The 18227-nt window shown below is 41.9% G+C and overlaps 1 protein-coding gene across 1 annotated transcript; it reads right to left on the reverse strand.

Moving 5' to 3' along the window:
• Window positions 1-13386: 13386 nt before the first annotated feature.
• On the reverse strand, window positions 13387-17005 carry prdm8b (PR domain containing 8b). Its single transcript, XM_060832210.1, has 3 exons — window positions 16781-17005; window positions 15637-15868; window positions 13387-14726 (listed from the first exon to the last, which is right to left on the reverse strand). Exons 1-3 carry the CDS (start codon window positions 17003-17005, stop codon window positions 13465-13467), a joined length of 1719 nt encoding a protein of 572 aa, XP_060688193.1. The 3' UTR covers window positions 13387-13464.
• Between the last annotated feature and the right edge of the window lie 1222 nt (window positions 17006-18227).

Here is an 18227-nt window from a genome sequence, read left to right on the forward strand (position 1 = left end):
AGGTAGAGTCTTAAATAAACACTAAATAAATATTGGGATTGGTGTTTAAATTACAACCTTAAATTTTACAGTCTCTCTAATCAGAATAGGACATTATGGAAATTCAGTCTGCCTGAGTTTTGCTTAGAATTCTTCAATCCATTGACTTGTTGTGTTGAAGGGACTGGGTTTCACATGGTCAGGGATATGCCTGAAACCAAGTCTGCAGATGTAGTTTCAATGGTGAAAACTGTAATGAGAAGTGGATGGTAAGATTGCAGGCCCTTATTAGTTATTGGGAAGCCCAGACAATCAGCATAAAACAGCCATGAAGAAATTCAATATAGAATTTGGAGGGATATTGCAGGCAGATGGGATAGTTTAGAATGGCATCATGGTCAGCACAGACATTGTGGGCTGAAGGGCCTATTCCCATGCTCACTGATACGTATTCTATATATGTTCAGAAGAAATTACCTTCCCTGAAGAGTGGCGAGAACTTAGGACTTGCCGCAACAGAGGGTTGAAAGTTGATAGTATCATAGAGAAGGTAGACGTAAATATGAAGGGGAAAGAAATAGAAGATTATAAGATGATGTCCTTGCATTTGTCTTGGCACCTACTGATAAATGGATTAATTACCTCTAGCTGTTGTATGTGAGCCATCAGCTCCAATTAGAGCATTTTAATTGTTACCTCCAAAGATTGTCATGAAGGACTCCTCTTCTGTAGCAAGAAATGTCAGGTGAATGTAGCTCTGATTAATTTTTTTTCTGTTTATTTCGACAATCTGTCCTGAACAAGGTAAATCTGAAAATGTATAATAGTGCCTACTCTTCAGCATAGAGAGGACTTGCAATGATATCTCAAATTCTTCAACTTCTTAGCATCATACATATACACCTAGATTTATAGTTATAGAGTCATACAGCACCATAATAAACCCTTCCGTCCAACTCGTCCACACTGTCCAGACATCCCAATCTGATCTAGTCCCATTTGCCAGCATTTGACCCATATTCTTCAAAATCCATTCTATTTATATACCAAAGCAGATGCCTTTTAAACATTGTAATTATATCAGCCTCCAACACTTCCTTTTGCAGCTCATTCCATACATGCACCATCCTCTGCGTAAAAAAGGTACCCCTTAGCTCCTTTTTAAAATTCTTCCCCTCTCACTTTAAACCTTATGCCCTCTAGTTTTGGACTCCCGCTTCCCAGCAAAAAGATCTTGGCTATTCACCTTATTGTCCCCCTCATGATCCGATAAACTCTATAAGGTCATGCTTCCAACACTCTGAGGAAAAAAACCCAATCTATTCATCCTCTCCCATACTTCAAACCCTCCAATCCTGACAACATCCTTGTGAACTATTTTTTTTGCACACTCTCAAGTTTAACAATGACACCCAGAGAGAAACCAGAATTATATGGAATGTTCTAAAAGTGGCCTCATTAATATCCTGCACAGCTGCAAAATAACTCCTATACTCAATGTTTTGACCAATGAAGGCAAGCATGACTTTCAAGGAACAATGAAACTGCACCACTTGGTCTCTTTGCTCAGCAACACTCCCCAGGGCCCTACCTTTAACTATATCAGTCCTGCCCTGATTTGGCTTACCAAAATGAAACACCTCACATTTATTTAAATTAAACTCCATCTACCACTCCTCGGCCTATTGGTCTATCTGACCAAGATCCTGTTGTACTCTGAGTTAATCTTTTTCACCATTCACTTTACCACCTATTTTGGTGTCATCTACAAACTTACTAATTATATCTCTTATATTCACATTTCAAATCATTTATACAAATGACAAAAATACAGTGGACCCACTCTGAATCCTTGTAGCACACTGCTAGTCACAGGTCTCCAGTCTGAAAAACAACTCTCCATCACAATCTTCTGTCTCCTACCTTCAAGCCAATTTTGTATCCGTTTGGCCAACCTTCCCTGGGTCCCATGTGGTCTAACTTTGCTAACCAATCTACCATGTGGAACATTGTCAAATGCCCCGCTGAAGTCCATGTAAATGACATCTACTGCTCTGCCTTCATCCATCCTCTTTGTTACCTCACAAAAAAACTCGATCAAGTGAGTGAGACGTGATTTCCCATGCATAAAGCCATGATGATTATCCCTAATCAGTCCTTGACTTTCTAAATACTTGTAGATCCTGCCACTCATAATCCCCTCCAACAACTTACCCATTACTGGCGTAAGGCTCACCTGTCTATAGATCCCTGGCTTTTCCTTACAGCCTTTCTTAAACAATGACATCATGTTAGCCATCCTGCACACTTCTGGCACCTCACTTGTGCTGTTGATGACACAAATATCTCAGCAAGGGGCCCAGCAATCTCTTCCCTAGCTTTCCCCAAAGTTCTGGGAAACACCTAATCAGGTCCTGGCAATTTTATTTTCATTTATATTGTTACTACACAGAGGTGAACCCCTCTGTTAAATAAACCAAACACCCAGAAAAGCTCTCCCTGCCTTGTAATCTGTTAAAATATGAGTGACAGAGAACTCCCAAATTCCACGACAGGGGAACCTCGATTATCCGAATACTAATTATCCAAAAATCGGTTTATCCGAAGGAGATCTCGAGGTTCTGATGGAAACATTACATCAAAGACGTGTTTCTAACAGAGATCACATCTTTTGTTTACAGTGATTAAACAGGCACCATCTCCAAATGACTGACTGCCCGCGCTCTCTCTCTACCCACACTTTCCCTAGAGTTCTGCAGAGGGGTGTACCCTAACCTCTCCTCCTCAGGTAATCTCTCCAACAATCACCTGTACAGGGCAAATGTGGAACATGTCAAATAGTTGCAGCAAAACGTTGTGTGTGTGGCTGTGGCTGTGTGTATGTGGCTGTCTGTGTGTGTGCTATTTGGAGACTTACCCTACATAGGCTACAGCAGCAGTCTTGTTGGTGTACGGTCCAGCTGTCCCGGAGAGGGGGCAGTTTTGGACAGGGTTCGGGGTGGGGGGAGAGGTGTTGCACGGGGTTGGGGGGGGGGGAGGCGGTGTTGCACGGGGTTGGGGGAGGTGTTGCATGGGGTTGGGTGTGAGGGGAGGTATTGCATGGGGTTGGGGGCAGGGGAGTGGGGTTGGAGGCAGGGGAGTGGTGTTGGGGACAGGGGGAGATTTTGCACGGGGTTGGGGGCAGAGGGGTGGTGTCAGATGGTGTCAGGGGTGGGGCCTCACGCACTGTGTGCTTCTGCAGTCTCCTGACCAGGGAGCACTTTTAAAACTCCAAGCCCCAGAGGAAAGGCATTTAATTGATTAACTGAATAATCGATTATCCGATGAAATAGTGCCTGCTCATCGCGTTCGGATAATCGAGGTTCCCCTGTATTTAAAGAAAATGACATAAATTTATTTTCTAACTCTAAAAGTGTTTATTAAACAAAAACTATTCACAAATCTAAGCTCCTTTTCTCTTAACTGCTTACTATCTACCTTCATCTCTATAAAATATGCTGTTCCAATAAGACAGTTATTAAAATTACATCAACTTAATTTCAAAACAACACAGTCTGTCTTCTTCTGTGTCTTCACTCTTCTGGTTGTTGATCTCCTTGGGTTGTCTTCTTTCTTTTTACTGTGAGTATGCTTTATGTGAAAAGTTATGTTTGATAGATGGTAGTTAGCTCTCTGGCTCTATGGTAGTTGCTCTCTGACCAATTTTCAACATGTCCGCACTCTTACACCACCAACGTTGGATCATCTCATTGGTTCAATGTTAGCAAAACAATAAATTCAACCTCAATTGGGTTTAGTATCCTGGGGCATAATTTAAACTGATAGGTTAAATTCAAATTGTTGTCAAAACAGCAACCGAAACTCAGGCATCCATTTTTCAGCCAAATGTAACATATTTTCAATTTTCCTGTATACTCCGGGACTGCCATCTAATCATATACATAGTGTTTGTAATCTCTCAGTTCGGAATAGCATTTTCTCTTTCTCTTTAAGGTACAGTACACACTTTCGACTTTAGAACAATACATTTTAAGACCTCCAGCATCTTCTCTTCTGTAATTTGGACACTTTTCAAGACAACACTATTTATTTCCCCAAGATCCCTATCTTCCATGTCCTTCTCCACAGTAAATACTTAATGCAAAATACTTGTTTCATATCTCACCCATCTCATGTGGTTCCACATGTAGACAGCCACATTGATCTTTAAGGGCCCTAATAGAGCAGAATCACTCTGTGAAAGGATATTCCATTTGTGTGGCTGGAGGACCATTAGTCCATGTTTGAGTTACTTAACTATGCATTTTCATAATCACAGCATTAGAGTGTTATAGCAGTGAAGGAGATCATTCAGCCCTTCATACCTGCACCAACTCTATATCCAGAGCCATTCGCTTGCTCTTTCCACATACCTACGCTTTTTAAAAATCCAAATAAACATACAATATGCTCATGAATGCCCCAATCCAACCTGCCTCCTCTGTACCTACATAAAGAGATGTGTTCTACGATATGAGGATCAAAGAAAAGAGATGGTCTTCAGGGTCACTTCATCTCCAAAAGGACTTGGAACATGCATCATGCAAGATAGAAATCAAATTGGATTTGATGTCAAAACTCTATCATTGAGTACAATCCAATTATTCAAACATAAAGTACAAGTCAGTTCCTCTGGTGTTCTGAATCACAAGATTCCAGATGTACTTCTTAGGAAAATTACTTATTTTGGGAAGTGACAGCAAACATTGGAAATTATTAGCATAAGCTGTTGAGAATGCACCGCCCAACAACTTCTAACTAAAATACAGAGATACTTCTTCAAAATCTGTTAGAAATTAGGAAGCAAAATGGGTATTTCAGGTTCATTAAGCAAATAACTGAATCCAATAAAAGTACTATAGGTGTCTCTTTCTCCTGGTCACTGATTACTTTTCAAAGTCTTCCATCAATTAAATATTATTTTTCAGAGAACAGGCCACACTATACAATGGCAGACCATTTAGGGATATGTATGCTAAAATAGTGAAAATCATGGAACATCCTCACAACACTACCCCAGATCCAATGGCCTTACCTCCTCTTTTGTAAGATTCTATGAAACAATGGATGGCATTTAATGTCTGCCTCAGAGGTTGGCTTGGAGATGGCAAGAGGCGATCTATATAACGGGGCACGAGGAGACTGTAGAGTGGAGACACCATCACTTTCCCACTCCCGCCCAGCTTCATGACTGCCCAACGCATGTTACAGTCAATAATGTACTACTCGGTGCAGTCAGCAGGCAAATTGCACAAAGCAAGTCCCCACAAACAAGGGTGGATAATAACCAGATGATCTCCTTTCTTGGTCAGAACACTAAAAGTAACTTGTGCACATCTTTGAAATACAGGCATGGAGCTCTCTTATGCTAACCCAAAAGGAAAGATGAGGCCATACCTGCCTCATTGTTCTCTGACTGTGAAACACTCCTTTCATATCATATTGGGATATGATTTTGTGCTCAATTAACTGGAATAGCAAGGACATCAAGCAGGTCAAGGCCAATTGATTCAGCATCAGCTTGTAAATTTTTCCAACAGACTGATCAAAATACATTTCTCTATATTTAAAAATAAAATCCTTCATTTCCATTATTGTGTGACTTACATCTGTCCTCGTGACATCCTTTTACATATCCCTGGTGTGAAACAAGTTTCTAAAGTTGACAAAATGTATTTGTTTTTGTGAGGTATACCTTCTGCTTGGGCCAATTTTCGGTTCTTTCGGTGTAAAACTAGAATTAAAGTATGTAGAGTTTGATTGACTACAGAGTACATATTTCAGATAATTTTGACAATGATTTGAATATTGTAACACAAAAAACAAAACATTCGGGATGCAAAATATGAAATAAAAACAAAGTACTGGAAGTACTCAAAGCCATACAGCATCTGTACAGAGAGATACCGAGTTACCGTTTCAGTTCCAGACCTTGCATTAGAATTCACGATTCTTGTCCTTTGTTGAAAACGCCTTCATGCCTTTTCTGCTCTTACCACTACAGCCTTCTCCAGGTCTGAAGTATGGCCGAGTCTCCTTCCTAAATCTATCGCCCTTTCATTTCTTTGCCATATAATCTGAAACTGTGCTGCCCTTAAATAAATAAACGTCCCCCTGAAGCCTTTTCCCCTGCAAAAAGCTGCAACCAACTTATCTCTTGGAGAATACCTTCACACACCCGCATTTATTGTCCCACCGCTGTGTTCTGTCTGCTATTTGTCTGAACGAATATTTTTTGTCCTTGAATGTCAGTAACGTCTTTTGCAGCTATTTCAGGCTATTGCTGAAAATAATTTCGCTGAATTGAAAATAATTGTAATCGTGAAACTGCGTATTAGAACTAAGACTGGGGGTGTGATGACACTGCGCTTCTCAGAAAGATAACAAGACTTGGAGGTGAGCTACACGCTTTTGTCCGCATGGGATCGCTGTTTGGCTATTTTTGATCTGTAGCACTTCTAGCTGATCTGAGATAGATGTTCTGTGCCTATAAAACGGAATTACTTTGCGGAACGTTTAGTTTGCACCAGAATAAGTTTTGAATAATGCCTTTGTCGTGTTTTGATTAAGTACAAAGCCACCACTGGAAATGTAGTGTTGCATGAAAGAAAACGAATGTTACATAACTTAATTCGAAAATTCCTTATTATTTTGGTGCGTTAATATAATGTTTGCATCTTTACACGTGCATTGTCCGATTGCGAAAGTGACCGGCAAGTAAATTAGGAAAAGGGGAAGTTGGAAGAATGTAGAAATGCATTAGAATAAAGCGAACAGGTACTGCGATCTGCTTAGAGGTAACGTTACATAGTCATCAATCCAAGCTGGGCCAAAGGGACCACATAACTGCAAAAATTACATTGACCACCTCCAAATCTCACAGGTCCAAACCCCGCCTCGAAAATAACTTCCCCTGCTGGTTATTTTTGGAATTGATGGTCACATGGCCATAATACGGAATAATCCACTACCTACTCTCATCCTGAAACTTGTAATAATAAAACTGTGCACAAACTTCAGGATATATTAACCAGGCCTAGACATCTGGCCATAGAAGGGAATGGTTGAGAAATGACAACTTCTGCAATGGCGGTTAGCTGTACACCACGATTGTTGATGTTTCATTATGCTGGCATATTTAAAATGTTAGAGTTTTATTATTAATATTTCTGTTTACCAGTAAACAGTCGGGGAGACTTCAAGATTCGTCTTTGAAACCTGTGAAATTCTGAATTAGAAAGTTGTATTCGTCAGCTTCATTACATTTGGAAAACATGTGTGTCTTCAGTATTTGAAGTAGATTTCCTGACGGGAATATTTGTAAAACACATGTTTGTGTGATTGTTCCTGGGGTGTAAGCGTCACAGGTGAGACCGGTATTCATTCCCCATCGCTGACTACCTTTGAGAAGGACGTGTTGAACCTTGAACCGCTGCATCTCATGGTGGAAGGAGGTCGATCCGGGATTTTACTCCTGTGGAGGAACAGAGATACGGTTTCAAAGGCAGGATGCTGGGTGGGTTGGAGTAGTATCTGCTGCCCTTGAATTGTTGAAGGAGACCTTTGGTGAGTTGTTACATTGTATCCTGTACATGGTACAGACTGCTGGGTGCGTAGAGTGGGGTTGGAAATTTAAGGTGCTGAATGGGATGGACTACTTCGCCTGAGAACGTCCATTAGTGGTGTGAAATGCTACCAAGGATACCAACCTGCATTCTTCCGAGAGATCCCCATGTCCATCTTTCAGAAAATTTTGAATCGGTCGCAGTTGTGACGACTCGTCATTCACATGATGTGGCCCTCGACTTTCCCTTCAGTGTTCACCACGTTGCACTTAGTTTTCATTTAAGCAGCGACATGTGTTTAATTCCTCACCGAATCAAGCAACATGTTATATTGGCAACATGTGACGCACACGGTTTAATAAAACCGCTTCACAAAGTGGCAATGTTATTAATTGTATATTTTTATTTGTTAAGACAATTCCTCCTTTTTATATCAAAAGGTCTCCACAACAAGTCTAGTCTGTCAGTAGAGTTCTAATTATGATTTCTGTGAATGAATTCTTTCATTCAGTTGTAGACAAGATAATTTATGTTTACATAAGACCGCACAGGTATCTTGGCAGCAAACTGTAGTCTACACTAGAATTGGGAAGTTGGTTACTCAGGTTATTTCTCAGTCGGCGAGGTAACCCTGACATGTACTTGAATAGGGGAAATATCTGTGTTGAGAAGGTCCAAACTGGGAATGAAGCTGCTGGGTGATGCAAAGAGAAAGAGAAACTGAAGGACGGTAAGTCAAGATAAAAAATGGGCACTTCCGCACTGCCTGGTAACTGAAGTTATACACATGTAATCTATTAAACAAGTATTACCTGCGATCGGCAGCTACCGACAGCCCCTTTCTGCCAAGGTTCCCTTGCGTGGCCTGACCTGGTCGTTCGGAGCATTCCGGGGTGACGGGCAGATTTATAATGTGGAATACAGTTGTGGCCTGGCGATTAACTCCCTCTCCTCCTGTGCCCACTCCCTGATTAATGTTTCACTTTATGCGCGAACCCCGGGTTGCGCTCCGTTCCCTCTGGCGGGAGGGGGAATGGTCCTGCTGGATTGTTTTTTTAAAAGTGTCATGTGCCAGGTTCAATCATCTTGTCCCTTGTTTTGGATATTGTGAAGGTTTATTTTCTTCTGTGATTAGATATCTGTGTGCATTAGGAGTTGTGAGTGTGGGAGTGAGTTCAGCTTTGAGATGCCTGGCCTTGTCCTCGGGCAGCACCGTTTAGTTTCCCCATTAACACTACGGTTCAGTATTAGGGCCATCCTGGATGAACAAACTGACTTCATTATCACTTCAGGTCTTTATAAACGATGTTCACCAGGAGCTAGCACATGGATCTATTTAATTCACGGACTTGAAACTAGTGGATAGAGTTCATCGAGTAAAGTTTAGCAGAAGTACCATGCTCATAATGCACTGAGGTAAATTTTTTTTATCATCTTGTGCAGCATTGTTTTGACACACCTCTGCGCCACAAAAGCCCTTGAGGGAGCATTAGGAAACGATGGGCTCCCATTATGGATTCACAGTCCTTATTTAATATTCTCTTGGGCTTGCGGAAATGTAGAGAATTATTTTCGGAAATGTAGAGAAAGCAGACTGGACTCTGAGGTAATTAATACAGATTAAAAGTAAATACCTTCATCATAAGCGCGATTTGCAATGACCACAAAAAATGACAACTGACGCTCAGTCATAACTTTCTAATGTCGCCACAAGCAGTGGGTTGGGATGTTTCAATCACAGAATTAAAGAATCCTGTTTCAGCCACGGGTAAGTCTTACACCACAGGTGCGCAAATCTTTTCGGATTTTTTTTAAAAATGTGACTAAATCGCTTTAATTTTTCCTCAGAAACCGCACTTTAATTCCATACACTTTTCAGTAGAATCCCTGAAAGTGCTTTCTTTTTTAAAAAAAAATTATAATAACAGCTCAACTCCCAATTTGCAGGACTACTGGAAATAGTAAAATACATCGCGAAAGCCAAGGTGCTGAGAGTGGAACCAGTGAACCCAGAAGTGGTGGTGTTGGGAAGGGAGCACTCTGAGAGAGCTGAATGGGATTGGACCCAAACTCGAAGCGAAGCTGCATGGGGCCAACTGAACTCGGCCTCTGGACTTGTAACTATTCTGATGTTTTAGCAACCATACTATAATGATTGGTTCGGCGGTTTCATGAGGCACTTTATTTCAGTTCTAAAATCTCGCTGCCAACCCCCGCCCCCACCCCCTTACGAAAAGACACCTCATAAATTATGTTCGGTAAAATGTACACTGGGTATCGGATGTCTTTATGTGTAATAAGGTTTTAATTTTCACTAGAGTGCCATAAATTATTTGTGATTTAATTACTCAAATGATGATACACATTATATATTATTCAGAATCTGTAAATGCCTTTGAACCTCCGCTTTAGGTTCCTGGATGGCAATATATCGCCCGCGTTAGTTGTTTGACTGGAGTAAGAACTGCTCTATTTAAGAGAGAATTTTGCGCAGACCGGTCCTGACGTTCGAATGTACAAATATTAGAGTTACGAAGGCTAAGTTTCTGATGCCAATAATTTAAATGAAGCCAAATGTGGTTTTGTATTAGTCTAATCACATTTACAATGTCAAGCTGCAGGATGAGAGCTCAGCTCTCACACCTAATCCTTACAGGAGTGTCACTCTCACTCTATATCAGATCTGGACCTTCCACTTTCCACTCCAGTGTAATATCAGTAACTAACGAACACTTGTGAAGAGAAACGAACTTTACAGTATGAAGGTGCCCTGCATCTCACCTCTATCCCCAATTTCATTCCAGTTTGTGACATTCGCAGGACTCGAAGCATTAACCCTGTTTCTCTCTCCGGAGATGCTGCCGGATCTGCTGAGTTTCTCCAGCAATTTCTGGTTATGCTTGTTTCAGATCTCCAGTTCCTGATATTATTGTGACATTAATACCTGCTCATGCCGTTTTCAGTAGAAACAACTTGCGGCTTCGCTTCACATAGTAAAGTCCTCAAACCGAATTCAAATATATTTGTATGCAGACGTAAGAGATCGTGCACATTGAAGAGCCAGGGAGGATTGATGAGATACAATATGTGAATGGTTTGATGTTTATGAAGTATAGAGTGGTGTGCAGCGTTTTGAACATCAGCATGGCATCCTTGTGTTCAGGCTTGGCTGGGTGTGTGTTGTAAATGATTACATTAAGAAAAAACAAAGGCGAAGGAGATTAGATGGCTTCTATAAACTTCGATAAACATGAGTCCCAGCATGTTTGTGACTAATTTGACATGAGTAGAGAATACATATACAATTTGAAACTTGAAATCTGCGCCAAAACAATTGACACGTCTTATGAAATGGGAACCAAATGTGCATAACAATTTAAAATGTCACCTGCAGACGTTCTCTGGAAGACAAATGGCGTTTCTGTATTAGCGCTGCAGCTACAACTCTTCCAATGCTGTGACCTGCTGTGAAAAGGGGACTTTCCAGAATCGGGACGAACAAGCAGGAAGGCCTTAAACATTTTGAAATGTTCGCTCCATCCTGACATAGCGCTAACATCCAAGTGCACTCTGAAAGGCCATATAAAGGCAGTGAGGGAAGGAGAACATGGTTGGTCCAGGCGATGGGTCCAGATATGCCACCTCCCATTATCTCAAACAAAAACGAATGAATTTAGCAGCCAGTAAATGGGGCATTCACATCACGGGTGTGGCACGGCCATCAAGTTTTCTAATGCAAACGCTGCTTGAGCTCCCGAGCTGAAGTTAGCCTGCCACCTGGATTATGTGAACGGAAACAACGTGGGGATGGATCTCTCATTCTGCTTCTTTTCGGAATTATCGTGGGCCATGGCCTTGATTTATATTCCAGTTTTAGCCTAGAACAGTTTGGTGTTTGTTCTAATGCCAAGCATAAATACTCCCTGAAAAAAAACACCCTTCGACGACCGCCTAACATTCCCGGAGTCCCCCAGGCGGTCTGTCAAACCCGCGCTTCTTTCTGCATATATTACCTCCATGAACATGGAGTTGTGATCTGCAAATATACCATTGACAACAACCTGCTTTTCACTGTTGATCCTCCCATTCTGAACAAATCCAGTACTAACCTAACTTTCTTGTTTTCTCTTTGCAGACATACAGTCTTGTGTATTTGTAGCATTTTCTAGAAATATAATTTCAGTTTGCCAAGCATTTAGAGATTAAATTCACAATTGGTGCATAATTTCAAGCCTCCCATTAAGCGACCATTGCTGAAATGTTAACTAGAAATTCAAGCAACTGAGATAATTGACAACAAAAATAAACTGGAAATGAATTGATTAACATAGATTTCCAATTATAGAAATGAAAAGTGAACAAACCAGCTAACTAGGAACATTAGGATGCTGCGGTTCGGTTTAGCATTGCTGGGTGGACTACAGGTTTGCCTCCAGAACTAACTAAGGCCATTACTTTAGATGACCTTCCATACACTGTCAGTGCGCCACGGTATGGTTAGTGGCTTTGATATCATTTTACTCCTATATTGTGGCAAATGCTGACACACATCATGGGCATCTACTGGACAGTCCTCCCATTTTCCGCGAGTTCGTTGTTTTATCACTTTTGGTTGTATTGAGATGATAATATACTTTCAGTCAACCCTGGGTAGACAGAGTTCGGCTTCACTTCACCCTTTTTGTGTCGTCACTGTTTCACATTAATCTCGGTAAATGGAAGCTTACTTAAGTAACTATAGAGAGCTGAGAGGGGAGCTCTCAACTCCTTGTTCTGGGTTTCGCTGAACATTGCTAAGGGCCAGTTTATTCGCGACCTCTAATATTTATCACTGAATGTTAATCTTTGGTTATACCTAAAACGAGCTCGATTAAGAGAAGGGGATTTTTAAACAACTGTTCATCTTCCAGCTGTGAAGTTGTTTGAACGCTCAATTTGAAACAATATTTAGTTGCTGTCCTGCAGACAGTACTTACCACATGGGACCTTATTCTAATTCCCAAGGTGAAGCTAATGTATTTCAAGAGTCTACACTGGACAGTGGCACAGCGCGACTTGAATTTTCAAATCTTAGTGATCCCACAAGCAGAAACTGTACGAGATAGTTGGAATCATGGCATCCTGAAATGGTCACACCAGGGGAGGCCCAGTCTTACCTGTGCCAACTTTCTGCAAGAGCCACTCAGCGAACCCATTGCTTTTTTATTCATTTTCAGAAAATTATGGCGATTTCTTCAGTAAAAATGATTTAGCGACTAATTTAAATAATTACATACACGGATACATTTGATCAAGTAAAAATAAAGCTATTTATTGTTGAAGCCAGCCAAAATGACCAGATAAACTATCAAGATTCGTAAATTTCGCCAAGAGTGAGAAACACATAACTGTTGAGACTTCTTATCACTGGCACAAAATAGTACATTTGATCTTTAAAACGAAAATATTTACAAAAGAAAAAATGTAGATTCGGTACTTTCCCGCCTGTATTTGGTGTTGGTATCTACCATTCTGACATGCACTTTTCCAGTCTTCCGCCCTGGCAGTTCCCGCTTGTACAGCCTTCATTATCTTAATGTCATTGGAATGTATCAATGAGGTCAATAAACTGAAATCCATTCTCTCACTTTTCTTATATCCAAAATAAAATTCTGTCCTTAAATATGATAATATCATATATTGCTCTGCCAAACTTTCATAAGCGCGAAACGTATTTAAATGGAAATAAAGTTATGACAAAATGCATTTTGTATATTTTGTTTTGTGGGAAGTACAAAATGTTCAATGTAAAGTGATAATGTGTGCATCACAATCTCCTCTTCCCTTCGTTTGTTCTCGAGTTGCCTCGAGTTGACATGATAAGCTGCCATACACTTGCAGTTCAGTTATGAGAGGTCATGTGCCGGGAGAGGTGGTGACGTTCCCTAAAGGATTCATTGCAAATCGGACATTTAAGCTTTTCCTCCCTTCGCCTTTTCACCAGCGGCTCCATGGCGTACTCCTTTTTGTGGTGCGATCTCATGTGGTACACTAAATCGGATGTCATTCTAAAAGAAGCGTTGCATTTGGCACACCAGTTCTGCGCGGGTAAACAAAAGGATGTGAATGAAGGAGGAAGGAGGGTGAGAGCGGATGGGACTTGCAGCTGAATGGGCCCTGACGCCTTCGGCCAGAAGGCGGTGGCATAGACGAAAGGGCTTTGTTTGGCTAGGCCCCCTTGCATGGTACAATTGCCGTTCACCTCCGCGCTCTGGAGCTTTGCCGGTAAAGCATTGGCCGGATAAAGCCTCGCAGAGTCACCGACGGCAGGGTGACATTCCAAGCCAGGAATCACCTTCTGGGACACCAAGAGTGGAGAGAGCTGGGTAAAGGACCTGGCTGGCTGCGAGAATGCACTCTTCCTCTCCTCGCCGCCACACAGCTGGGAGACGCTGCGAAACGCACTGCCCATGGCAATGTTGTCCAGGCAGGAAGGGACTTGTGTTTCAGTCAGGACAGACTTGGCGTCCAGCGGCTTCTCGGGAGAGCTGCTGATGGGCGCTGCACCACTCTTACCGTCTATGTCGGTGACACTATCTTTCGGGATCTGTTTAAGGTTCAGGGAAGTTCGTTTCACCTCAAGGAAGGCGCTTCGCTTGGTGTCTGCAGCGTCCGGGCTGGATGGTCCCAATAACCTCCCATTTTCCCTCAGGTTGAAGTAGCCTCCTCTGAGCTGCTGGGAAGGACAGAGAAGATTTTCTCTTGGGATAGTCAGTGTTCTCTCGGATAGTTTTGCAGCGTGCAGTATATTGTCGCCCTTTTCTTCCGCCTCGTCGTACTTTCTCTTATTTTCATTTATGCTTTCCGTTTCTCGACGGTTCCTCGCATTCTCTCTTGGATTTTCCATATCTCTGGCGAGATTGTGAAAATCTGTGATGGTTTTGGTATTTTCGACATTGGCAAAGGCAGACAGTCGCTCGGACCGGCTGAACTTCACGCTGGAGCCGACAACAGTTTGGTGCTCCCGGTCTCCGCTGTTCTTGATGTTCTCGTCCGTGGCAATGCAACCCAGCCTTTTCTGACAGCGGAATCGCAAATGTGCTAGGAAGGGGTATTCACACTGAAATCGCTGGCTGCAGTCCAGGCATGTATATGGCGCGGATCCTGCGGAAAATCAAGTACATTAAAATGAGATTGCACACTCCTGCAAGTCAACTGTCTTCCAGCGTTCAATAATTTAACAGCCGGCTATAAATCATAAGGTTAAAGGCACACGTATTAAATGTTGAAAATATTTCATTTACGGGATAAATAATTCATGGTCATTATAATAATTGCATTGACCTTTTCTTTCTTCTTCAATAATTCACTGGTACCAACCGGATGATTTTATTCCCGGCGAAAGGTCACCTGACCTTTCCCTCTCCACAGATGCTGCCAGACCAGCTGGGCTTTGGCAGCATTTGCTGCTTTAACGCAGATTTGCAGCGCCCTCAACATTTTGCTTTCCTGCCACTTTGATTCTCTTTTAGTAACTCTTTATTCTCTGTTATGCTTGTCTATATATTTAACCACATGAAATTCTCCCGTCTAACTGTCCGTATTTTAACCTGTCGACAGCTCCAACACATCTACACACCTTATCTATCTATCTATCTATCTATCTGTCTATCTATCTATCTATCCATCTATCCATCTATCTATCCATCTATCTTTCCATCTATCTTTCCATCCATCTTTCCATCCAACTATCCATTCATCTTTCCATCCATCTATCCATCCATCTATCTATCCATCATCACACCGCCCCTTTGACTAAATTGTTTCATTAATTTAAACAATTGAAACTAATGTATTTATCCAACTATTTATTGCATAAGTAATCTTGTGATAAATCTGTACAATACTACATAATCTGTACATAATTAACTCAAAAGTACAAACTGACTACAGGGTAGTGCAATTATCTCGCTGATATGGTTAGGTTGTGTTGTCTACCTCAATGCGAGAATACCATTGGAAGGAGAAGGGTACATTTCAGCTGCATTCTGAGACATTATAAATCGCAGCTCACCGTTTATTTTGGCCTGCGCCCGGACGTTGCTGAGAAGCAGCAGCTCCAACAGTTCTTTCCCATACCACACAAGTAATTCTTCATCTTTGTCAATCCGCCTCAGAGATCGATAAAACAACTGGCCGTTTTTCACATACGCCTCCAGATTTTGTTCTTCTTTCTCCCTGGCCGACTGGACCAGCCTGAGCCACATTAAGCCTTCGGAGGAGCTGTTCGCTGCTGAAGTATCCACCTACAGTGAAGTGCAAACGCAGACTATGAGCCACATGCATGATGGATATAGGCCAATTACCAATGATCCGATGTGTGCTGTCTCTCGCTGCAGACGGCCTCTCGCATCACATAAATTAACTTGGGGTCTCACTGCAGATTCCCAGGCATTATGCAGAATCATTTAACAATAAGGAACCTCAAGGTCTGTCGTCCTGTTTAGCAGGATAATGTGCGCTATTGCTGAATATCATGAAAGTAAATGAGGTGATGATTTACTTGATACTGCCTCTCCTGAACGTTTGAGCCAGTACTTGTAAGCATTCCGCAATAAATCGCGGTCAGATTTCAAGATCCATAAACTTTACGAGTACACCGTGCTTACTCTTTTGTATTTCTTACATATGTCGTTAAACTACGAAGTGATTTTGTACGGTAAATATCTCCGGGAAAACATTATTCAAAATGTTGTGGGGGTGGAGAGCACAAGGTGAAGGAAACCTTCTATCAGCTAGATTGACATATCCCAGGGATTTATAACTCTCAATCAATCGATCACAGGACGGAAAGTTCAGTGCCCAAAATAACAGGCAGGCCTTCAGTGTAATTTCCTCTTTCTGTTGACAGGCACTACCGCACTAGCCATGACCTACTGCTGCCCGGATTTGGCTAAGTGTGTGTTTTAGCGCCGTTTCTATGCTCGTGGGAGAGAGTAAAGGAAGGACTCAGCTAGATGCCAGAGAACTAGGGGAAAGGGAACGTGATGGAAAGGAAGTAAACCAAAGAGGGGAAAAGAAAAGCTTAGATGAAAAAAAAGGAGAGAAAATGCAACGCGAGGTCAGTAGCCGAGAAAAAAAGTAGCGATATTTGTAAAAGAGGAAATCGAATATTGTCCAAAAGACGGAGGAAAAGAGAGAATTGAAACTGAGCCTACCCGAAAAATATAGGGCACGGTTCTTTTGTCGGCTGATTTCAGAGCAATGAAAGCGATGCTGTCGTAGAGGGATGTGTGGCTGAGCACGCACGGTCCGAAGATGGCATTTTCTGGAATGTCACAGGTTGTATACACGCTGGTGAAAATGTTGGTCAGACATTGCTGGACAGCTCTGCTGGCATCACTCTCCCAAAAGCCCTTGTGAGCACTTGGATCTTCCATCATCAAGGCTTGTTCTGGGAGGAAAGGATATAAAAAGGTCACCTCAGTGCTGAAAGACACGAAAAGAGTCAAAACGCTTCAGCCTGAAGACAAGACATCGACAATAACGGCCGGTCTAATTATAAATTCAGATCTTAATTGCGAGACTCCTGGATCAAACCTGGGTCTCATGAAATCAGTACAAGCGGAGATGTGTCTGCTCAGCATCGTCGGGAGAGTGAACGACACGCAGCCCTTTTCTCAAATCTAAAGTTTAACTGCGAAAATTGAGAGCCCAGTAAGACTTGTTTGTTTCTGTCACCTACGTTCACTACTGTTCGCGCAGATTTTGTAATAACTGGTTGCGTTTCGATAAATGATTAACACAACATTGCCAAAGTGGCAGCAGGACCTGCCTTGTTTCCCAGTGCGAGCTATTATTTTGGTTGAACGCAGAGGAAACCATTTCTCAACAAGCACCAAATGACACGACTCCCATGTTTGGAGGTGCAAGTGAAATGGACTGAGAGGGTCCTGTCATTTTCAGTGATTTGATGTCGGATAACGTTTAGATCTTTTCTACAAGAAAGAACGTATGTCTTCTTCGTCCGCGCATCTCATTACCATAATACAACCCTTTCCCTCTGAGACTTTAATTAAAAGCAGCAAGCAGAGTTAATTATTTTACCTCGACACGGTTATTTATGATGAGAATGAATCCCAGTTACCTTGTTCTACACAGGGAGAGATTCGGTCAAATGTGGCTTGTGAAATCTGAATTGGACGGGGTGGGAAACAGAGGGAATTTTGCATCGCTGCTGTTCACCACAAGGTTTGAATGAGCTCAGCACCAATTGCCGGACTCATTCCGGAGTCAGGGCTTCTGTCAAAGCCCGAAACCTCGGCCATTGGATCAAGTAGAATTCGATGGCATTGTATAATGTCCTCGTCAATCCAAGATTCTACTTTGACCATTTAGACATAGCCCTCAATCTGGGGGTTTAAAAAAAAATTAAAAATAGGCAAAATGTCGACGGTGAACATGTAACATATGCTTTGGCCGTAGTCCGACTAATCAGCAGTTTATGCGTCTACATCTGAATGTTTTTTTTAAAGTTGAAGACAAAGACAGTCCACTTATAAGCCTCAAATATAAATAAGGTCCTTTTTACTTCCAAAATATTGCTGGTGAATGAGTAACCATCGATTCTAATCAATTAGCATTCACCCAGTGCAGCCTTTCACT

The sequence above is a fragment of the Hemiscyllium ocellatum genome, chromosome 1, assembly GCF_020745735.1.
Source record: "Hemiscyllium ocellatum isolate sHemOce1 chromosome 1, sHemOce1.pat.X.cur, whole genome shotgun sequence".
NCBI lineage: Eukaryota > Metazoa > Chordata > Chondrichthyes > Orectolobiformes > Hemiscylliidae > Hemiscyllium > Hemiscyllium ocellatum.

What these genes read in the sequence shown, in the direction of transcription:
- prdm8b (XM_060832210.1), bottom strand. Translation starts at nt 17,005, where the DNA reads ATGATGGAAGATCCAAGTGCTCACAAGGGCTTTTGGGAGAGTGATGCC. An exon ending in CCGTGCCCTATATTTTTCGG is followed by an intron (nt 15,869 to 16,780) that starts GTAGGCTCAGTT and finishes ACTTCACTGTAG; the next exon opens with GTGGATACTTCAGCAGCGAA. An exon ending in GGCGCAGGCCAAAATAAACG is followed by an intron (nt 14,727 to 15,636) that starts GTGAGCTGCGAT and finishes GATTTTCCGCAG; the next exon opens with GATCCGCGCCATATACATGC.